Raw genomic sequence first — 24,691 nt, forward strand, 5'->3', positions numbered from 1 at the left:
TACATCTAAACACCAGAATTTTTTGGTTTGGCATTTCTTCCTCCACCTTTCTGCCTGTACTCCCCTTCTGTGGCTGTCATGCTGGACAGCAAGGCTCAGAGACAGATATTGGCCTTCCATGCTAAAGAAGAAAAGAGCCAATAACTTTCTCCTGTTTGCAATCCTTGCTGTGCAATAGTGTTCTGTGGGAGAGCCTTGCAGAAGGAGGATAAAACCAGACATAGCCCAAGAGCACACATAATTCCTAAGACTTTCTGGCCATGCCAGACCATTTCACCGCTACTGAAATTTTGGCAAAATTAATAATGTGAAAAATACAGATGTACTGCCCTACTCATATGCCATCGTTATATAAATACATAAAGGCAGGGAAGTATTCTATTCAATTCAAACCTGTTTGCTAGAAGCAGATTTCATCTTGATCAACTTTGAAGAGATATTTTCTCTCATAAGCAAGGCTTTAATAGTTAAAAGAAAAACACATTTGACCTACAGCTCATTACTGAAAGTTAGTATATTGCTTTTCTTCCAAGGATGAAAAGAAACAGATTATTAAGGAAACTTAAAAGCATGAATGTCCTCTTTGAATCTTGCTGAGGGGTGAATATTGAATGGCTGATTTTTTCACTTATCTTTTTAATAGAATTTTTAATTGACCTTTTAATAAAATGATGACACAGTACTATCTTAAAATCACTTTCTCCATTGCTAACTTCCATACATCTGGCTTTTATTTCACAAGGGAGAGAAACTGATAGAAATTGCAGGATCCTGGATCATCACAAACTTGCATACTCAGGGCTATACAAACTTCTGAACACTTTTAATTGATAATGTAAATGAGCTTTTCACACAACATTTATTAATTGAAGGTGATTCTTATCTGCATTAGAACAGGCCAAGTGAGATGGCTGCAAATGAGACTTGCACCTGATTTCTCCAATGACCTTGGTGGCAGGTATAAAGGAATTCACAGTCTGCAAGAACTGGTGCTGAAGCTGTGAAACTCAACTCTTAGGTAAACAAACCATGTGATGGGGAAGTGTCTGCAACCCCTTAAGGCTGTTTACCACAGATCACTATGGTATCTATGATCAAATGTGTCTGGCCAACTCTTCTGCAGTTCAGCAGTTGATTTTGGAACAGTGCAGATGTTCACCTCTTAAATGCAAACTGAAATCCTGAAAGCTGGAAAATTTCCTGAGCCAAAAAGCCTTGACAGGATATGATGAGGTCAAAGGACAGGAGTTTGCTGTTATAATGTCTACTCTTTTTTCATTATCCCTGCATTTTCTGCTCCTTCACATCATCTGCCCTAATGATTTAATGTAAAAGACTTCTGCATTTCTTAATGCACAGCTTGATAACTGTGTTTAAAACAGCCTTTCACATTGTCAGCCAGTCAAATTCATGCACTCTTTTCAAATTTTATATTTAAATCCCTTCTGGTCTGTGTTCTTTTGCAACATCCTCAGCCCCCTGTCAGTGACAAGGGGAGTGGCTCAGAGGCTTTCAGCACCCCTGTTTTCAACATGCTGTTTGTCCTTTTGACAGCAGTAGCACAGCTGCAAATGGACTACCAGTGAAAATGGAAAAGTATTCAGGTGCTGAATTCATTTTCAGTTAGAACTGGACACATGAATAACCAGAAAATATTACCCAAACCATTTTGTGCAGCAAGCCTGTGAAAAAGCCCAGAAAAGACATAAAGAACACGGATTTCTGTCTAGCATACTCAGTATTTCCTTCTGTTATAAATACCCTTGGAGACTTCATTGTTCTCAGCATCCTGTTTGAAGGGGATGCTGTTCTAGGCAGGGAAGCTGTAATTTTGTCAGTCATTATTTCATTTTCTCTGAAATAATGACATGACACTTCAAAAGCAGTTGTGAATAAACGTCACAATTCTTTTGCTGCATACAAACAACTCTAAACTCCCTGCAAGATGTTACAGAAATAATTAAAGAAGTTTGGCATGTATTTAATAGTACAGGAGTGAGGTGCACACCAGAGAGCTGTTTCTGTAACTCAGTACTCAGGTTTACAGCAGCACATATTCCTCATTTCAGTGTGTACATATACCAAGGATGCTTCTGCCTAGACCCATAATCTGGCAATGCTGAACACATTATTAACAATATTTGCTGGGTGACTCACATCCAGGCACCAGCCCTCCACTCATGATAAGCAACCAAAGCATAGGGTGAGGCAAATGCATTCACATCACATCAGAATGATAATTCTCAATTTTCTTTCTGACTACTAGATCCAGTCCTTCTACCTGTCTGTGTCTAAAATGTTCTCTACCTAAAAAATATGAGCTATTTTTAAAGGACTAATATACTGAGCAGTCCTGATCACTGAAAAGTTGATCATAGCTATTGGTCAGTGACAGAAAAAATAAGCAAATTCACTTGACTGAACTATGGCAAAAGGGCTTATTTGTGGTACCTCTGGAAGTGGTCCAAAATGCAGAATTGCAAAGCAGCTGTGCTTTTGTTCTGCCCACTTATGTTAGCTGTGGACTGGGGGCAGCCAGGGAGGAGAGAAGGTTAAAGCTATTCCACTCATCACTGCTGTGGGTCCATGGATCCACTGACCTGACACACACTGTTCTATGGTACAAAAGGCACCTCCAGGCAGGGGAACCAGCAGAAGACCTGTTTATTTTCCCTGGACAATGAGAAAAGGCAATATCTTACAGAGCATAGAGTCTGAAATACAAACCAGTTATTTTGTTGAAGAATCCAATACCATATGAAAGACTTTATGAACTAACTTAATTTAGGAAAATCATTGCCATGTATTGCAGGTGGAGAAGGATAACTCTTTTGAGATCTCTCTTCATTCTCACATATGAGAAGGATTTATCTCAAAAGCTTGAACTAACTATTTTTTCAGTCCCATTTGCATGTCTTTTTGCTAAATTTGGTTTTAGGGATGAAAGTTTGAAGCTCGTATCGCCTAGTGTTAAGTAGAAGCATATAATTGGTGAGTGAAAGGAATTAAGCACTACATAAACTGTGCAAGGGTAACTGAATAGGAATCCATGGACAACCTCAGCCAAAAAGCTGTAGGGTCTTTGCAACAAGAAAGCCTGTGTACCATCTCTCTTTGTCAGCAAAATGAGGTTAACTGCTCCAACACTACTGAGGGTGTTTTGCATAGGAGTCTTATGTGTGCACTTCCATTTTAAGAATTTTCTGCCTCACAGCTCCTCCGCAACAGCAAAAAACACCTTTTGTTCAGGTTTGTTCAAGGTATCTTACCAGTGGAGGCAAAACTGCTTCCAGTAGGATGCAGTGCTATAAGCAGCTCAGGTGTTGGCCTCTGGTCACAGAGAAGGGAGAGGAAAAAGGGGGCAGAAGTGAGACAAAGCTTCTGTCCCTGGGCAGACAAATTTCCTGCTGGCCTGAGGACACTGCTGCTCTTCAGTCCCAGATCCATGTAGACTGTGCACCCTCTGGGCTCCCAAAGGCAGCAGCCAGTTTGGCTCTCTGGGCTCTGACACGGGCAGTGGGCTCAGCTCTTTTACTATCCCACATTTTGCTTCACTAAATAATTGCCTAGTTTGCTTAGCTCCAGGCTAAGTGATTACTTCAGAATCATCACTTACTGCTCTGCCTGTGGCAAGACTGAAGGAGAGAATAAAGGGTTTTTTTCCTGACTAAGAACTCATCTGAAAAAACAACCCTCTAGTCCTTTACATTCAGCAGTGACTCACAGGGATGCGATGACTACACAGCTGACAAGTCACCTTAATCATCCCAGCTGTAACAGTCTTTGTGTTGCTAAAAGAGACTTAATAATGCTATTAAAACTTGTAGTGTGTGCTAAAATTTGTATAACACTGTACAAGGGCTGCAGAGCTATGATTTTTTTTTTTTTTTGCAGAGTCTGAATGACACAAACCTAAATGAGGAAATGAAATGCAGCATCACGGTGGCTCTTTTGCCACAGAGAGCATATTTCAGAATTTTCACCCCTTAGGAGGGGATAATGTTTCAATTTCTGGTTTTGTCACAAGATGATTTAAAGGAAACAAAAAACCAAAACAACCCTGAGATTAAATTATTTATTCTTATACAAAATAAAATGTTTACTTTGGTTTCTTACACTCCTTGGAAATGCACAATTCCAAAATGGAAAGCAGGCAATTCCAAAATTTCAGAAATCAAGCGAACAAAGCAGAAGGTCAGCTTTGCTGAACAGGCATCTTCTTTTGGAAAAGGAAAGTGTGTGCCCACTGTAAGCAAAGTCAGGTGACATGGGAAGAATACTGAACCACAGTTTGCCAGTGTAGGAGAAAATTCATACAGCCAAAGATCAACTGGAGTTAAAGCTGCCCAGAAATGTGAGCGAAAAGAAAAAATTATTTTGAATATATTAATGGCAAAAGGCAGCATAGAAATAACATCACCTGTTACAGGATGAGGATGGGCACCTCACAAAAAGAACATGGACAAGGCAGAGGTGTTTAATGCATTCTTTGTCTCTGCCTTCAACACAAATGATGGACCAAGAGGGTCTCAGTGCCCTGAGCTGGAGGACCATGGCTGTGAGAATGTTTGACTCCCAGTAGACCCTAAAATTTTGTGGGATCTGCTGCTTCAGCTGGATCCCTACAAATCTATGGGGCCTGGTGGGACTCATGTAAGAAACCCCAGAGCTATCTGATGTCATTGCAAAACCTCTCTAGGTGATTTTTGAGTGGTATTAAAAATCTTGTGGTTCTCTGGGAAACCCAGTTATAGAAGGGACCAGGCCTCCAAACTACACCTACCATTAAGCAGGCAGCTTACTATATCTGCTGCAGAACTGAAATGAAACACTTTAAGTCAGCTCCATTTAGTTAAAGGCAACTGAAAATAGTCATTACTGTTTGATTTTTTCACTGAGAGAGACTGCCAGTTGTTTCTGCAGAAAGCTGAATTTCACATTAAAAATAACCACTCACATGGAAAATTTCCAAGCAAAATTCTATTTGCAGCTTGTCTGTCTGACCAGAAGATCTGTTAGCATCAGGATGTTGTAAATAATTCTTGGTGAACTTGTTTGATCAGTTGTGAAATACTAAAATGTATAATCAGCTCACTCTGACCAGTATCTTGCCTTTGTCTCTGTGCTTCATTTCCAAACTGATTTCTATAGCTATGGTAATGAGAAAACTGTGTTAAAGCCAATAGCTGCAATTACATGTCTTAAATATTAACAAACACACCTTTCTGATGCCAATGCTGCACCATGTGCCTGAAATTCTAATTAAATCTAAAAGAACCAGGTTTTAAAAAATGGTCAAACCCTAATATATTATTTTCCTCTTGCAGATTTGCATTCAAAAATTCCTTTTAAAAAAATAACTCACCTGCAATTCCCCTAATTAAAGATCCTGTCTGTATGTATATTGTTCTTAATACATTTTTTATTTTTCTTGTTTTACTTAAAAGTTAATTATTCTTTTCTTGTATTGAACTGTGAAAGATCAGCAACAGCGTGAGACTGAAATATACCTTCCAACTAAAACAAAAGGAAACCATCCAAGGCAGAGATAATTAGTACACTTAGAATACCCTTAAATTGCTGAGGACTTGTAATTATCGAGTTTACAAGCAGAACTTTGAAGGAAGCATTCTGGTCCATATAAACATGTCCTTTATTTTAGTTCCAGTGCCCAGCACTGGGCTCCAGGCTCACAGGTTCCCATGGCTGCAAAGATTGCTAACCAGCCTCTCAACATCCAGTTGCCACCTTTGGGAGTTTGCTGCTAGGGCAGATGATCTCAGCATTTCTCTTTTGACCCAAGGGAGGAACTAGGGCTCTGCTAATGGAGACCTGGGCAGGTGGGAGGAAGGTTTGTTCCATTTGGGAATTAGTCCCAAATATAGATGTCCATATGGGTGCCAGCTGTCCAACCTTCCCTGCCAGGCAAAGGAGCCCCAGAGAATTCAGTGGAGGGAGAGGGTTTAACAGACCATCTAGGAGGAGACTCAGAAGTAATTTGATACAACACAGGCATCTAGTGTTGCTTCAAATGCTCTAGCATTTCTCCCATCATCCATGTCCCAACTACTGCTGAGTTACCCTTTCCACCTTGGGCTGATTTTCAAGTGTGAACATCTCAAATGCCTAAAGCCTGGGCAACTGAGCTGAAGCCCATGAGAACAGTACCACATCTTAGGTGCCAGTGACTTCCCTGAGCATGAGGGAGCCTTAGACACCCTGCTGACACACAGGCATGCAAGTGTAGATGTCTCCATAGTGCCATGTCCCATCCCTCTCTATCTGCTGTGCATGCAGCATGACACACTCCCCAAAAGTCCAGCCTAAGCTCAGTGCTGCAGCTGGCCAAGGCTCTCAGATCCTCACCAAACTCATCTGTGGCTTGTGCATAGTTCAACTTAGGCCACACACAAAGGTTTAATGGGGCCTCTCTACCTTTGGGAGCCTGTGCCCCAGGCCCTCAATAGCTCCAGCACCTTGTAACTAGCGTCCTGACTAAGGACTTCATTTTACCAATGCATAAAGGGAGAAAAATAAGTCTGATTCCCCACAGACTCCTGTGAGTCAGTAATCAGTGAAGCATTTATTGCACTATCTCTCTGGCAGTGCTGCAGACTAAATCCCCTCGAGACCTTCTGTGTATCTCCTAGTTTGTAACTTTGCCAAATATTCTCATTATCTTCTGACACCTTTCCCAGAGGATGCCATTATGCTAAAACAATTTCCATGGAAGTCATGAGTGGGGGGAGGGTAAAGGATTAGGGTAAGAGGAAGGTTGCATTTGCAATGATTTTTGTGAAGACTTATTCTCTAAACCATTAACCATGTCAAGGATTCTTGCTCTGCTGAAACACAAGCTTGACAGAGTTCACATTAAAATTAGGTAGGAGATGATTTACCAAAGAAATGAGTGGGAACAGCCTTCACCCCTTAAACCACTAATTTCAAATTTTTCCTGTATGTTTCTCTCTCCACGTACAAAAAGACCTGTGCTTCTGATACCTTTCTCTACTTTCAGTACATTTATTCATACAATAACACATATAAACAAAACAGCAGTATTTCTGCAGAGCTTCCTCAACTGTGCTTCAATGCTGTTTCACATGAAGGATGTTTTTCATTCAGTTAATAACCAGAATGCTCTCAGATAGCAGAGTATGTGGGTCTTCAGCTCCAAAATGACTACAACCTGCAGACCATGTTCCTCATGACCCTCCATGTCAGCACAAAGAAACTCTTCTGGTGCTTTTGCAGCACTCACATTTGCTCCAACAGCCTTCCCATTGCTCCCACCAGCTCTGCAGAGCCTCACTGAGCATGTGGAGCTTGGAGCTCAGACCGGGGGAGGAGAGAGGGGTGAGGAACCACACTGCATTTCCTTCACCCTCACAAACTCCAAAAAGGTTAACTTAGATTTCAAATAGAGTGCATTGAGATTTTTTGAAGTGTTAGGACAAGCACTGACCAAGGCCCAAACTGACATTACAGATGTATAACATGGATGGCATGTCAAATATATGTCAAATCAGGACAGAAAGTTAAACTCTTCCTCTTGCCCCTTTCCTGCTCACAGATACGCACTCATGTTGGTCCAGCTCTTACTCTGAGGGCTTGGCTCCTACTCAAGAAACTGTGGGGATCTACCTTGGCTTCCTGATAACTTAAGAAGAGCCTAAGAAGCTGCCCAGATGCTTAGAGTGTGTTTATATTGGGGCTACCTGCAAAACAATTATGAAAAGGGGAGGAGAATCACTGTACAAACTTCAGGCTGAAGCTTAAGTCAAAACTCTTGATTTCCTACCTGTATTTGTTTGGTTGGGGGTTTTTTACAGGTCTTTAAGTACAGGACACTGCAGCAGAAGGAAATGCATGCTAGGAAACAAGAACCTGGAGATGTGGCTGTAACAGCCTTGACCTGATCCCTTCTGCATCAGTGCAAAGCATCAATTCTGCATCAATGCAAAGTCTTTCTTTCCACTGTCAGTGTGAGGGCATCTGAGTGTGGATCCTCCGCAGCTGCTGATTTATACCATCTAATGGTATGTGATTGCCCAAAGGATTCATGAGATCCTGGAAAGAACAAATAGAAGTGACTCTCAGTGGCAGTCAAATGCTTAATTGGCTTTCAGCTTCACTCTGAAGTAATGACAATACTGGAAACAGCACTTACAGAAGAATGGTTTACTGCTACCCCCCTAGAACAGTCACCTTGTAATTACATGTCAGCAATGTATTGCCTAATCAAAGCTTACCTTCAAGAATGGTAAAATATCATAGCAGTACTAAAAGATGGAAAAAAAAAATTTTCCTTTTTTCATCAATACACTACTTCACCTAATTTGGTTGTCTTATGCATTTGTTTCTGGCTGTGTCCAAAGAAAAAAAGAAGCTAAAAAATTAAGGCAATCAATTTGTACACTGTGTCTTTAACAGTATTTATTTAATATATCAAATGTCATAAAAAGGTAAGGTACATATTTTTAAAAAGAAAGAAAAATAGTATACTTGGAAGTACCTTCCTAAACTGTTAAATATATGTCCAAATTATGTATTCCAAACTGAGGAAATACCCTCAGCTAATGCAAATTTTCAGTACAAGCAATGATCTGCCCTGAATTAATAACCTGTACTTTAGGGTCTAGGAAAAAAAGTACATTTAAATTCATCCTGTCATAATAGACTCCTATTCAACATATGTCTTGGAAACTTGGTGCAGCAGTAACTAATTCTTACTCATCTGTATTTTTCCTGCTGATTAGGCACTAATTGACTCCTTTTACTCTGTAAAAAGAGAACACCTGACTGCTTCAAATACCAAGGTGCAGAGATCCTAGTCAGTCAGGCAGACACAGCCTGAATTATTGGGAGGTTAAACCCTCTGTTATTTTCCCTGCTATCACAGTGGAAATGGTAATTACCCATTTCAGCAGTCTTCCACAGCCTATCTGCTTTGTGACAAGCATGTTGCATTGGCTTGGATTGGTCTTTTTAAAAGTTAATAATCTAAATCTCACTTCAACCAGAGTGACATTAGGGCCCGTGTAATAGTGGGGTTTAATACCTGCTTAATTTAGTTTCCTTAGAAGCCTTAAGCCAGTGTAAGTCATTCATGCTTTGAATCTTTTATTGGAAAATTGCTGCAGCACAGCTGAGAAGGGAATTCAAAGCGCCTGAGTTTGTGGTTCATGGCTCTCACCCCAAGGCCACATCTCCTTTTTCATCTTGAGGCTTTAAAGCACAAAGACTTGTGCACACAGACAGTGAGGTTTTGAATGTTGGCAGAGCTAAAGGATTTAACGCAGGTGGAAACAACCGAAAGTCTGCTGTTGTGACAAGATGGTTATGAAATCTTGAGATACTCCAAGAAATGAAGGGATCATGACATGCTTCCCTAGACATCTGTCCTAGGCATTTATGTGTAGTGTAAATCATTGCATAATCACAATGCTTATGAAGTATTCCTGGGATAGGGAGCTACAGTCTGCAATTTGTAAATAGTGAAGTGAAGCAGAGAGAAGATAAAAGATTTGCCCAGAGTTTGCCAGTGTCTGCATTTTAACTGGATAAGAGAGACAAAATAATCTGTGCAAATCTTCTCCCACTAGGTACAAAATTGAGCAGAATTCTTTGCCCTCCCCTCCTGAAAACCAGCCATAAAATACTTCTGAGTTGCATAATTTTCATTTCATTCCCTCGGATAATTTGGAAGTGAAAAACTATCTTAAAATAGGTGGTTTGGGGATTGTTTGATATGTACATGATTCTCCTAATGCTTACATTAAAATACTTCCCAAGGTTCAATGGACATTTTGCAACTTTTCTCAGCTAGCTCATTAATTTGAGACATTTTACCATAACTTGCCCTTTTCAGGAAATGCCAATGAGTAAAGTTTTTGCTTCATTGTATCTGCTCCATGTGATTTTTTTTTTTCTTTTTGAAAGTTATGTTAACAAGGAAATTATATTATACTGGCCAAGCTGTCTCTCTTTGCTATATCCATCCGATATTTGGCCTGTGACACCTTGCTGACATGTTTCTCAAAAGCTTTGGGTAAGGGAAAGCTTTTAAAATGTATTTTAAAATGTATTTTAAAAGCCTCTGTTATTTATCAAGCATGGTATAATACTTTTCAGCTGCAAAGTCACCCTAAAGCCTTTTATCAGTTCAAGACTCCATGAAAAAAACACTCAAAAAGCTTCTTGTTGCTGTTTCAAATCCAAGTCTCAAGTACATTTTCTTACCCATATCTAGATTCTCCTCCTCCTGTAACAAATGTTAATCCATCAATACAGAGCACCCTTTCTTCTGGTTCAAAAAGGTAATTTAGTAGCTTGTCTTAATCTTCCACCTGCTCCATTCCCTGAAATACATGAAAACTGAACTCTTCACAGCATTTACTCTGAAACTTTTGTGCCCAGATTTTTGCCAGGCTTTTTCTGGACAGTGAAAATGATCTCTCTCCCAGACGGCTGCCATGACAGTTTAATTACCTATTTTCAATTAATAGCAGCAGCATTCAACAATTGCACCAATTCTTCAGGTGTGCCTATCTACCAGGATGAAAAGCATAATGTTATCCTCATTTTTCTACATATTTTTTAGATTTATATATTCCCTGTTTAAGAGAAAATGGTGTAATAACCATAACAACAACAACAACAACAACAATAACAATAATAATACATTAATTTAAAAAGCTTTACAAATAAAAAGGAAGGAAATATAGATGTATTTTTTCTTAGAAATCTTGCTTAGTATCAAGAATTTCTGCCTTTATCAGGATGCTTGCAGACAAATGGAATTATGGTAAAATAAAACCACTTACACAGATATGTGGTACGTATGAGAAAGTCCAAAGCTGTGGGAATGAGTCTGGCTCTGAAATGAGTTTTTGACTCTGGGTCATTCATTGACCTTCTTGGCCATAAGGGCATATTGTTAGCTCATGTTCAATTTGGTGTCCACCCAATATCCTTTTCTGCCAAGATGTTTTGCAGCTGAGTGGGCCCCAGCACTTATTGGTGCATAGAACCATAGAATCATAGAATTGTTTGGGTTAGAACAGTCCTCTAAAACCATTGAGTCCAACTGTTAACCCAGCACTGCCAAATCCCCCAAATACCTCCAGGGTGCTGACTCCCCCTCCTTGTCTCCATCACCCCATCCCTTAATCACATCATAAATCCTGTAGTATTTTTTATTCCCCACAAATCCAACAGATCGAGTGCCATTTCTTCTGCTTACTTCAGGACATTATTTTGGTAAAAACTCTGAAATATTGTGAACTCTGCTACATTTAATTTGATTCCATTTCCCACAAAAGCTGGGGCTTGTTTCTCCCCAGAAGCAGGACTTTGCACTTCTCCTTGCTGAACTTCATGAAGTTCCTGTCAGCTTATTTCCCCTTGGCCTTGTTAAACCCAACCATAATGGGAATATCCCAAGGACACACCAGCACAACTCTTTACTATATAGAATTGCTTCATTTATTTTATTTCCTTCTCAACATCTGCTCCAAGTATTCATCTCAGTATGACTCAGTGGAATTGAGAATTGAGGAATTCACAGTTAAGCCTGAAGGAGGTCCCAGCTCCTTTGCTTTCCACGGTGGGGGAATGCAGAAAGCATCCAATTTCCACCCTGTGTTCTCAGTACCCATATCACATCTATTGAAATATGCAAATATTTCAATGATGTTTCAAAACTCTTCACTTATACAGTTTATAGCCATATGACACAGCCTGGCTTCCTTCAAGCAACTTTCTACATAAACTTGTTTCCTAAAATCAGCCTGAGGTCTGTTTTCCATTTGCAGGTGCAGAAAGTGGCACTGGAATTGTAAGAAGGGGGCACTTACTCAGTATTGTGTGTATCAATGGTGCGAAAAAGCTCATGCAGTTCTTCTTCACTCAGAACTCCATCAGCAAAGTAAGCTTTGAATTCATCAAAGGACAGTTTTCCATCATCTGAAACAATGAAGAAATGGAAATTGACTTAATTTCATCCATGCTTTTTCTTGTTTATTTCATGCAGTAAAAGAGGAAAGTATTGAAAGCCTCTAGGTCTTTAGCTTAAATGTAGAAACTTTATATTTTAAATGCAAGGATGATAATCAGCAAACAAAAGTCAAATAAAGATACGCCTTTTCCTGTTATTTAGAAGAAATCTCAAAGATTAAATTGTACTTAAGTAATGATTTATCTAAATTGATTGAGCCTTTGCATGAAGCATAAAGATTATAGCCTAACACTTCACAACTTTTTTTGGGTAGCACTAAATGTAAGTTCACATGTTTCTTTTTTTCCCTCAGTAACATACTGAATCCCTCACAGGGCACAAAAGAAAACTGTAGAGGATAAGACTAAGATGTTCTAAGCATCAGACTAATCTACAGTGTATTGTGACTTCATTTTATAGTGGTGAAGAATCTATTGTAAAGGCAGTATCTAATTCCTGTGACTACATGCTGTACTACAGCAGGCAGATTTGAAGAGTAGAGCTGAGAAGTTTCCTCCTTCTTTTACTTGCTATTATTTCATAATTTGTCTGGAATATATGGCTTCAGATATTGTGAAGAGGTTTCAAATTGTTCAAATTAAACGTCTGTTTCAACAAAACCATTTTGAAATGTTTAATATGAAAAGACAGAGTGTAGCTGGAGATGATCATCATTACAATCAAAATAAAATGTCAAGATCTTTGAGAGCCAGAAATGTTTCCTAAATGTTTCCAAGATGGCACAAAACTGCAATGATTACCTAGCTGAGAATCTAAATACATTTGCCATTTGGCTCTGGTTACAGAAAAGGAATATCAAATATTGAGTGTGTTGAGCTGAGCGTTCTCACAGATAAGCTTCCTTTGGCTCTTACAGATACCATCAATTGCTTAATCAAACTGTCTCTGCAGCTTTATCCGTTGCTGGGAAGGCTGATTTGCATGCAAGTTATACACATACTCAAGAATACTTGTGACTGAGAATACCCAGTGACTTCTGGCAACTTTTCTGAGATAAACACACGAGTTTACCCATAGAACAGCCAGGGGTAAATACAAAACAAGTCTGTTTCAGCCCTTCAGGATCATTGGCTTTATCTTAATACAGAAAATCACTGATCCACCAACAGACTGGGTACTTTAGCTATTTTCTTTATTTTTTTGTCATCCAAGAGCAGACCTTGCCTTTTGGTTCATTGCTGTTTATTCTTAATAACATCCTGAATGTTATTGACATTGAGTGACAAATCACTGAGATTGTTTCTGGCAAAACACAAGGACTTTTTGAACCTATTTGGTACTTACAGACTTCATAGAGTTACTTTCACCAAAAAACAGCTCTGATTATCCAGGGCATTTCTCTGATTTTGTGTAACTGTTTTGCCAGAGCAGCTGGGGCAGGTTTAATTGCCAGTGGCCATCCTTGTGCTTCCTCGGTGCTCACATGAAGCTCAGACTCAACGCTGAGCAAGTGCTTCCTGTGCTGTTAAACTGAAGATGCTTTTGCCTAGACAGTTTAGTTTTTTCCCCCCTCAACTGTCAAAAATAGCTTTTATTGTCAAGAATAGCTTTTATTTTAAAGGCTGTGTCATGTGTCCTCAGCAGCACTGCCCTGGGCACACCTCAGCGTCCTTGGAGTGCCCAGATAAATGCTATCTGGTTTAAGTGCTGAGCAGAAACCTCTATTAGAGATTCTTCAATCCTTGCCACTGGCAAAGTGACAGGGGAAGGATGAGTAATGAAATAAACTTCTCTGAAGCTATGCATCCATCAGGGAAATCAACCTTCAGCTGTATTTGCCTTGGCAATGTTATTTAAGAAGCTGTTTTGCAAGACCTGCTTGCTTTTGTCTTCTCTGACATCTTTTGTCTTCTCTGACATCTTTCAAAAGAAGGGCTTCTTCACAAGCAGGCACAGTCACCCGTTCTCCTTTGTCTCTCAACCGGCAGACAAGTAAATAAAATGAAAATATAAGCAATAAAATAAATTTCCCCACATTGCACTTGCAAATTTAGAAACAGATTCACACAGTGGTTTACAGGAGCCTTCGTCCATGTTACAATTGCATTCTCACATTTATTTCAGTAACATTCACCTGTCTATTGAGTAGATGTCTTTCTGTGTATAATATGCCCAAGGGATATCCCCCAGCCAGTTGGTTGCAGAAATGCTAATATAATCTCTAGGATATTCTTTAGATAGCTGATGCCTTCAGTAGAGAATAGCATATCTGACAGAGGAAAATCACACACAGTGTCTCAGTTGAAAGGTGATTTCAGTGAGCTAAAATGTATCGAGCAAATAATGGACAAGGGCACAGAAGTATTTGGAGACTGTGTGCACAAAGATAATGGCAAATGGTGAGACTACAGCTGGTGAAGGAAGTTACAGTGATGTGGAGAAGAAGGATGTCTCACAGAGATGCCAGCAAATGCTGGAGGACAACTAAACCATTTCCACTCTCCCCTATTTAGGGCATTCTGTTAGGATTCTGAGCCTTTCTAAGTAGTTTAAAAAGAGCTTTTTCATAGCAGGAGCCACATCAGATGGAGCTCATATGGCTGAATGGCAACCCTAGCACTTATGGCACTTGGAAGAGCCACATGTAGGAGGTTTTGGCAATCACAGGAGAGAACCACTCTTGGCTGAAGCTCATCCTGGGGCTGACCTAAGAGGATGTGATTTAGATAACTGAGCCCTCATAGCTGTCTTGGCCCAATCAGACAGTGCCAAACCTAATATTGTAGGGAGTCCCTGAAGCTGGGAATAAAGTGCTCTGACTCCATGATTCAGAATGCTGAACAATTGCTTTAATAAATGATACTATATTACACTAATACTATATTAAAAATATACTAAAGAGATACTGTACTATACTACAGAAAAACCCGTGACTGTCTGAGACAGCCAGGACACAGCTTTGACCCAACTGGCCAAGGAATCAAAACAACATTCACCAGTGTCCAATAACCAAATCACTTTGGGTAAGCAATCTCCATAACACATTCCACATGTGCAACAACAGGAGCAGTGAATAGAGATAAGAATTGTTTTCTGTTCTTCGTTCTGTGTTTCTCACTGCCTTCCCAGGAAAAATCCTTGGGAAGTTGTGCCTGCTGCTCTCTGTGAAGAGAGCTGTGGCCACACCAAACCTGCCTCCAGGCTGGCAGCATGCACTCTACCAGGGCAGTGAGGTTGTTTATAGGCACAGATCAATAAGAACAGATCTCTGTCCCTGTAGGCCAACAATTAGGAAAGGAAGAAGAGATAACAACAAATGATATTAATAAATGGAAAAACTCCCTGTGGCAGAAAGTATTTATTCACCAGGAAGGTACAACAGGGACTAGGAAATTACTCAAAGTACTCAAAGTCACTTCTGCCATAGGAAAGCCAAGGGCCAAAACACAGACCCATTCAGGCCCTCACAATTCTCAATGGGAGCTCAGTTTCTCTTGTGGGTGTTTTGACAGCCCTTTATGGATTTTTGAATCCATCTGCGTTTTTAGAACCTAAAGCCTTCAAGTGTTTCACGTGAGCCACAGAGCCTGTGTGGCTGAAGCAAACACACTGGGAAGGCAGTGTGAACGTGGGTCCTCCTCCGAGCTCACCTGCTCCTGGGGACCTGCAGTGGGACGTGTCCTTTGGAAGGCACTGACAGTCCCCACCTGCTGTAAAGGGCTTGGAACAGATTACTGGACTGCTATTGCCCTATGCACAGAGAAAACAAAGTAGTGCCAGGGGGCACATCACAGCAGACATAGATGGACTGAACCAGATGCAAAAAGATGAAACCCATGTGGTTTATTAACATATGGCACACAGGCTGGAATCAGAGCAAGAAAGATCTGCCAAAATAACAAATTTCAGTGTGCCAAGGCTAGCATGCCAATAATATCCACTAGGTCCCAATCATAAGGGGGCTGCATCAGAAAAAGCACAGACATGGATGCAAATTTAAAGAGTCTGGGCAAGTGCACTAAGCTTTTATTGACTGATCTATATTGTATGTTGATAAAATCAGAAATAAGCATTTTGAGCCATTATTCCATCTTTTATGCTAGAAAAGCTTCACACAAGTAACCAAGTGATTCCAAGGCTAACAGGGAGAGGGTTTAGGTTATTTCTACAGAAATGTTTCTGGGGATCTGTAGCACAGACTCCAGCCATGCAGCACTTGAAGGATGCGGGGGGTGGATGGGGAATCCCACCCCAGGCTGAGCCTGGGCTCTGGAACAGGATGCAGGATCATGTCTGCAGTGGATCCAGATGGTCAGGAAGCAAACAGCAACGTGGTGAGAGTTCATGGGATGTACTGCAAGGGTTTTGTCCTACTAATCCATTCACTGAGTAACTTGGGAGCTTAAATCAGGGATGCTACAGTTCAGAGAATTTCTGTCCTCTGGCTTCTGTTTAGAAAATGTGCTTTGCAAAGTCATTCAGTAAATCTCTAGCTCAAACATGGCCACTTTGGGCCACTCAGCCCTGACTCTTCTGGGTATTGTGGTGCATCGAGCTTCCCCAAGGGATTCCTGCACATTGCTGTTTTTCTCCAGGGAGGTCACACAAGAGCTGTGTGACCCTGTCATGCTGTGACCTCTCTGGCCAGACCATATGGAGGGGACAGCCTGTGCACTGATGCAGCTGCCACTGAGCAGAGCTTCTGGGGCAGTCTCTGGGCTAGCTGAAGACCTCATGAGATGACAGGATGTTATAGCCACAGGTTAGGAGATACTGGCCTAGATAAAAAATGTTGAAATCAAGGACTTTGCATTCTTTGCTTTGGTATAACTCCAAAATTTTTCTTAGGAAAAAAGTTTAACCCACTAAGTGGCAATCTTGAGATCCTGCAGGTCAACTCTGACGGTTCACTTTAGGGAAGCTTCCAGAGATCCCTTTTCCAAAGTGCTTTCTCTGCCTATCAGAGGCATATTCCCTTAATCCTCAGGCACAGTATGAACCAGCACTCTGGTAAACTAGCTAGAGCCACTGAGAAATCCCAGTCTGAGGACTGCTGCAGTGAGGCAGCTTTCACCTTGCCAGAGCTCACCTACAGACACATGAGCCAGCACAGATGGTAGAAGACTCACCTGAAAAGTCAGTTTTTATTCTGAAAAGGCACTGTCAATAAATAATGAATAGGAAAACATCTATTCTGGTCTCTGCAAAGCTGACTCTGGAGTAGGCATTGCAAGATTTCCTCCTGATGATCATACAGGTGCACTTCAGAGGTGTTCTGGTTATTTTCTGGAAATCTTGTTGGTCACTCAAAAGCCTATGATCTGTGAATCAATCCCTTTGGTCACTGACACCAGTGAAAGGGACGGGGTGCTACTGCTGCACTCGCCTTTTTTTAAGGAATCCTTTAATTATGACCCACAGTTTTTGTTAGGCCAATGTTAGCACGGTTTTAGAGCTGGGCTGAAATCCTCAGATTATTGTAATCAATATGCTGCATATATAATCGCAGTATTTTATACAGTTTCAGAATTCTACATCTAAAAGCCTGGTGTGCCTGCTCTGTATCATGGACATCAGGGGTACTGAATATGACAGAATTCAAAGATTATCTTATCTGACTATTTTTCATTTCATAGATCCTAGTTCAAATACATTAAAAAGGATATATATATATTTTAGGGGAAAAAAGCTTTCAGTGAGTGCTTGTTTGAAATGTCAGAGAAAAAAAATTAAACCAGACATAAATGCAGCGATTCTGACATCAATAACATGCTGCTGCAAGTCTGCTGGTTGTTTGATATTCAGGTTCGTCAACTATGGAGCCTTAGTCTTCGTTTGTTTAGTCAGTTTTTAAAATTTTCCCTCATCTGTTTGCAGTCATGCCTGAAGCAAGCTGTTTACAGTGTTCCTTATGGTTCAGGCTTTTTAGCTTTTTACAAAAATGTCTGCTTCTGTGGCAGATATTACCAATGATGTTTTTAAATATCTTCCTCTTAGGAGCTTTAAGAGTGTTTGAGGTATAGTTTCACTCAGTGCTTTTTCTTAACAGCTTACTTATCTGCAAATCAATGAAAACATCTATATACAAACCACCTTTTCCAAACCTGTCATATTAGAGTTGCCCTCCTTAGGGCCTAGAGGCATCCAAGAGCTTAGGGGCAGGAGCTGTTAAGTTATGGTCTTTGTTAAAGCCATAATCAAATACCAATTTGAATTTTGTGGAGAGACAGCTGAGAGCTACTCCCCCTGGGGGGATAGGGCTAGGAGTCACTCCCTGCAGATTTGACTGGATGGACACTGAAAAGTGCCAAGGGAAGTCTCAAGCGCCAGAGCATGCCAAGTTTCCAGAGCAGGAGAGGAGATCTGGAGCTGGAGATGATAGACAGACTCTGGTAAAAGGCAAAGGCAATGGTCCTCTTCCCCAGTGGGATGGGAAGAAAAATGACCCCCACCATGATGCCAGCAAAGGCAGGGCACTTTTCTCTAGTTATTTTGTGGTGCTCCGTGACTTTGGTCTGTGTTGAAGCATCAGTGTTGAACCATCAGTGTCAAGGCACCTTCCCCTTGTTACTCTTGCAAAATTAAGTGTTGCATTCTCAGTACAATATTACCTTTTTCCCCCCATCTATTTGACAGTCAGACTGTTTGTGATTGGACTTCTGCAATGTAATCTGTATTTGAAATTCCATTCCTGTGCTAAGAGGAGGGAATTCTGGCAGGAGGCAATTCTAATTGGGCACATGTCACAGCTGCAGGGTCACAAGAGGCCCCTGGGTGACATTCACCAACAACTGATATCATTTCACTGCAAGGCTGATGGGGTGCCCCATGTCCCTCCTGGCATATCAGGGGATAAGAGAGACACCTCATGCAGACAAGCACATGCAGGTGCTGCATTCACATGTGTGTGAGGCAACCACTGTTTCTTGAGAGATGAGGGAAGTGAATTTTTTTGGAGGGGTTAGAAAAGATTGCATTTGGCAGTTCCAGTTTCCCATTTTTTCTTCGCTCTCTCCATTGCAGGCTAGGGACAAAATTTTATTTTTCGTGAGGAATTTAATGAATTTGATTTTGTTTTGAAATAGCAAAAGAAATTTAAAAAATGAAGATTTTTCCTTTTAACTATTTTTTTTCCCCAAATTAGTTCTGTGTGAAATCCACATGCTTTCCTTTGAGTATGTGGTGTTCTATAAAGCAAACCTTACCAAAATTTCATTTTGACATACAGACCTGAAACATCTCCTTTCCAAAAAGGTCAATGTGCAGCATCTCACCTTTATGAAATTGCTTTTTTCCCCCCTCAGGATTTTCTGTTGCTTCTGTCAATATTATGAACCATATAGTTCTTTAAAATCCTTCCCTGTGCCTTGTTCTCCCTTCAGAAAAAATCATATGACCTTTTCATTTGTGGGAGATATGTGGATCAGCTCCACAAAAAGCAGAGCCATGAAATAAGAACCACAGAGAGAGTTTATGAAGCTGATCCTCTCATGGAATTTCTGCATAGCTGATATTTCCAGAAATAGGACAGTAACAGAGTGAAATATGTACCTGGGCTGGCAAAGAAAGAAGCCATTTGTATGACTTCATTCACATGGCTGTTTGCTAAAGGACTTTCTTAATTGTCCACAAATGCCATAAATTATTGTAGCAAATTTGAGTACCAGCAGTTCAGTAGAATGTCTTGGCTCTTTTGATCTTTCATTTTATACTGCCTTTGCAAGAATATTTATCTTTCCTTGTGGTGGAAGGCTTACCTGAAGTCCCACAGTCCACGAATTCATAGTAAAAATGCTTATACAATACTCCTACTTATCAGCTCCATCCACTTTTTTTTAATATATTTTTTTCCTTGCTGTCTAGCAAGAATTTAGCAAAGTTTTTGATGATATTTTCTCTGAGGGTATTTTAATCTCACAAAACGAATAAATACAGCAGAGGAGGTTCTATTAAAAGTATACAAGAGAATTTAACAGGGCTGTGTCATGGACAGTAATGTAGCATTTGTTACTGAAAGCCAATAGCTGATTTCCTGTAGCACAGAAAGGAGACACTGAAAGTGCAAGTAGACCAGTCATTAACCAAAACCAATAATTTATGGTGACAACAGTGTAAGCATTTTCAGTAAGTAGTCACATATCCAATAACCTTGCTGAAAATGAACTTAACTTCACAGTCTTGAAGCAAATCTCCCTATCAATGTGGCACAAGCCTGTGCATTGCTAGATAAACAAAGTGGAAGTCCCATGGGCAATTGATGGTTGAGCAAACACAATTAAAGCCTAAAAGCTGAAATAATTTTAAGTTCATGGACATTAATAGAACTGAAGTGACTGAATTTAGCCACTTTTCTGCCAATAATATGTTGTAAAAAAATGTATACAGGTAGGACTACCAGTGACCAATATCTCTGGGTTTTGTATTGCTCTGGTTTGTCCCCAATACTGGGAGCTGTTCCCCCTGTTTTCACAGCAGTGTATGGTAATGAGCTGTGGGGAAACCCAAATGAGGACTGAAGTGCTCCTAAGCACCAAAGTAGATCCACCAGGGCTGGCACAGCACGAGCCCAAAGTCCAGGGCAGGGACACAAAGCTCCAGGATCTCTTTTGGTCTCCAGGGTGTTGATGAGTTCTGCTCTGTACCACGTGCTCTGACCCTCATCAATCTTCAGGGCAGATGAACACACATTATTCCAAACACCACGAGCAGGTCTGAGGGGGATGCCAGCACAGCTGTGCTGTGGTTGGCAGGTAACAAAGCTAGAGATGCACGCTGCAGGTGCAGGGAGTCCTCCTCCTCTTCCCACCCCAGCCCTCACCTTGGAATTCTCCTTACACAATCACTGCCCATGCAAACCACTGGCAAGCTAGCTGACTGAGGGAGATAACAAAGAAAACACTACCAAAAAACTCTCACAGTGATGGATTCTGTGGCTCCTGAGCCCTCTGAAGGAGCCTACCATGGTCTTGTGGGAAGTGCCAGTTACTGCACTTAAGCTGGGGCAGAAATAGCAAACAGAAGTGGGCTGTGGAGGTGAGATTTCTCTCTCAGCAACAGTACAGTTATTCCACATGCTCAGTTATACCACCAAACTGTACAGTAGCCCCTTGCTGTCCAAGAGCTCTTCCTTGTAAGTTAGCACTGATTTTCTCAATGGTATCCATTTGCCTTCTCTTTATTGAATGCACCCAGTATCTGTTTTCTGAGGATTGACTGGACTGGGAATTACTTTTCAGGGTTAAACCTATCTGATCTGTGGTCTTGACACTGTTCAATGCTTCTCTTGTTAATAAAAAACTTATGCTTCGTAGTATAAATATGTGCATTGGATTCAAGGGTTTATTCTTCCAACTGACACACTGAAAAAATACAAAACCAAGCTGATTTCTGGATGTAGCCTATGATGGTTAAAAAAGATAAGATGGAGCTTCTTACAAGTATTTCAGACCTTCTTGAGTCAGTGTCACTAGAAAACACTCACATGTACCCAAAGTGCGAATCAAACACAAATGTCAAATTGTGAAAGCATAAGATCTGTCCTTAAAGAAGGGAAGATCAGATCACAACACAACATAATAAATGGCACTGAATCTGCAGGAAACATAAAATGACATGAGGGATTTTTCTGTTAGGATGTTTAAAACATGACTTAAAATGCTGAATTAATGATGGATTCTTTTTTTCCAAAGGAAAGAGGCAAGACATGCAAGAAATCTTACCATTCTTGTCTGCTCTTCTTAATATCTTAAAAAAGAGAGACAGAAAGAACAGAATCAATTTTTTCTTTTGTATGGGTTAATAACAAACAATGTTCTTCTTAGTACAGATTTATAGTTTGGGCTCTACATCACATTTTCACAAAGCTGCATAGAACTTTAAAGTTCTTAATACATCTTCATCTGTCCCGCTGAGCTTTTTTTAACTCCTCCGTTGCTGTGTGCACTGACAACCAAGACCACAGCAAGAACCAGCTTTATTTTCTAGCTTGTTTATGGATTACAAGGATGATGTTCAGGCACAAAACCTGGTACCACATGGCTACCATGATACTGGATTCAGGTTTGAGAGAAGTGGCTTAAAGAAGCAGAGCAAGAATGATGGCTGGGAGGATGTGAGATGGTGAGAAAGACTCCTGGTTTGTGTGGGTGGAGGAAGCAAAGGATAAGTCAGGGTGGCACAAAGGGATCAGACTCAGTGTCACTGCAATGGAGAATAATCCAGGAAATGCTGCCACAAGTGTAGACAAAGCAAGAAAGCAATCTTCCAAATCTAGTTTCTATTGCTGCAGCAAATATCACTGAAGTGTTTCAAAATATGTTTTTGCACATATATTTTTGAGAGCTGACAGCAATGGAAACATTCTCTGGTTTATTAAAATGTTAGTAGCATTTAAACAGCTTCTCCAGCACATGCCATGGCTGCTCTGCTCCTAGAAGTGAAACCAGACAAGATGGATCCAAGTGCCCAGCTCTCTTGGAGCACCTTCATGATTGTTTTGTGGAGGGTGGGGTTGGCAGGGAAACCAACAGAGTTGTGACCCACATCCAGGACTTCACTGATGGTGAACTTTGCGCTGAACCAAATTTACAGCACATAAAATATGAAATATACTTAGTAAGATGACACTTTCCCTCCCTCTTTATACAAATAAATGATACACTCAATTTTCAGTATAAGGATTGGACTTTTGAAGGGATGTAGCAGTGGAGTTTCAATAAAATAGAAATGTCCCATAACCATAGGTCAAGAGTGGTAAAATGTTCTGCTTAAGTAATTTTAAAAATTGATTTTAAATCAATTATTTTATGTATTTATTATTTTTATAATTATTATTTAAAATTTATATTAATTTGTTTTAATTAATTAACCCCCCTGACCCAACCTTAAGCAAGTATTAAAATCCTTTAGACACTTGAGAGGGAGTTTGACAGAAGACCACAGAAGAGGTTGTTTTAGCAACCATAAATCACTCTCATTAGGTCTCTCTCTCTGGAGAGAGATTATTTATAAGAACATTTAGTGACAGAACAATGGGGAATGATTTCAAACTGTAAGAGATTAGGTTTAGATTAGATGAAAGGAAAACAATCGTTACTGTATGGGTGCTGAGGCACTGGTAGTGGCGGCCCAGGGAGGTTGTGGATGGCAGAGTTTGAGGCCAGGCCGGATGAAGCTCTGAGCAACCTGGTCTAGTGGAAGGTGTCCCTGCCAATGGCAGGGCTTTAGAACTGGATGATTTTTAAGATCCCTTCCAACTATGCCATTTTATCATTCTATAATTCTATTCCTCAGGGGGATCAGGACCTCAGTGCCGCCCTTTCTGTGCAGCCTTACAACAAACCTCTTGCTGCCTGATCTAATTTAAATGTGTTTATATAGGTGGGGGTACTTGACTGAGGAGTAATCACACACCTGCACACCCCCAAATATCTAAAATATCTGTGACATGAATGTGCTCTCACAGCAGAAGGGCCCCCAGGGTCCGGTCCCTGCTTTGAAGCAGGCATGGCTTGGATTTAAAGTTTTCCTCCAGATATAAGAGGAAAATCACAGAAACAGCCTCCTCCTATTTGTGGGTTTGTGAAAGGTATCTGCTTTCCTATAAATATGAACGTGTCGTGGGTTTAAGAAAATGCTGAAAATTAAACAAATATTTTTATTTTGAATTATCTTTTCTACTTTAGTGAAATCAAAAGTTTTCAGTTTATCAGGTAATCTGACCATGTGCAATTTCCCAATCCAGTGTGCTAAGTTAAACTGGGGAGCTGGCTGCATTTAATGTTTTTTTAACTCTTTCCTGACAACTTGGATTTCTCTTCTGTTTTTGTGATGTATGACTGTAATTCTCCCATTTCTTTTACAAGTGGTATCTCTGAGGCAAAAGGAAAAAAACCTAAAAAAATACCCAACCAAAGAGAAAACCCTGCATTTTCAATATACACTTGAACTGAAATGAAAATTTAATTGAATGGAAAAGTCAATAAAAAGTCTTATTTAAACAATTTTGTGTGGAGGCTAGAGAAATCAGGAGATGAGCAGATGAGGTTCACTTGAAACTGGAGAAAGGTTGGGGAAGTTGACGTGGGCATATTAGAGAAAACATCTAGATAAAGAGTCCTTTAATACAGGCTATGCCATTCCAGCTGATTTGTGGAATAATGCCAATACTAGAGCTGGTCTGAAGTGGATTGGAGTTGGTGGTTGAGTTGGTCTCAAGATTTGCAGGTCTCACCAAGGTCAGGGGATACTTTGAAGATCTTTGGGTGGGAGTTTGCCTTTTACCATGGTTTGCCTTGGAACAAAGAAATACTCTGTGCTGCACAAATTTGGATAAGAAAACTTTACAGCTGCACCTTGCAAGATGCCCTTGGGGACAGCCTAGCACAGCACCTCTCAGGGCTGTGTGGCCAGATGTTCATCAGGACACTTCCCAGAGCTCAAAGGGCTGAGGGGCCCAGGATTCTCTGCACATTGACCTTGGGCTCCTCAAATTCATCAGGGTCTGAAGGGATGGGAAGAACCTGCATGGTTAGGAAAAAACCCCAAAAACTTTTATAGGGTGAGAAACTTTAGGGAAAAGCACCCCCAACCCCCCGCCCCAATAAAACCAATAAAATTTGAAGTAACTTATTTAGAAAGGTGACTGTTTAGACTGTTTTCACTCGTTTAGAATGGTGACAGAGCCTCTTCTAGCCACCCCCAAAGACTAACCTGCTCTCCTCACACATGCAG

General features: G+C 40.5%; 1 protein-coding gene across 1 annotated transcript in view; it reads right to left on the reverse strand.

The window, feature by feature from the left end:
* NECAB1 (N-terminal EF-hand calcium binding protein 1) overlaps positions 1–24,691 on the reverse strand; it is a 55,803-nt gene that overhangs the window by 30,322 nt on the left and 790 nt on the right. The window contains exons 2-3 of the mRNA XM_074555294.1: positions 21,679–21,703; positions 11,859–11,967 (exon numbers count right to left, since the gene is read on the reverse strand). Of these exons, the coding sequence (XP_074411395.1) occupies positions 11,859–11,967; positions 21,679–21,703 (134 nt within the window). The remainder of the gene's footprint in view (positions 1–11,858; positions 11,968–21,678; positions 21,704–24,691) is intronic.

The sequence above is a fragment of the Zonotrichia albicollis genome, chromosome 1 (assembly GCF_047830755.1).
Source record: "Zonotrichia albicollis isolate bZonAlb1 chromosome 1, bZonAlb1.hap1, whole genome shotgun sequence".
NCBI classification, from domain to species: domain Eukaryota; kingdom Metazoa; phylum Chordata; class Aves; order Passeriformes; family Passerellidae; genus Zonotrichia; species Zonotrichia albicollis.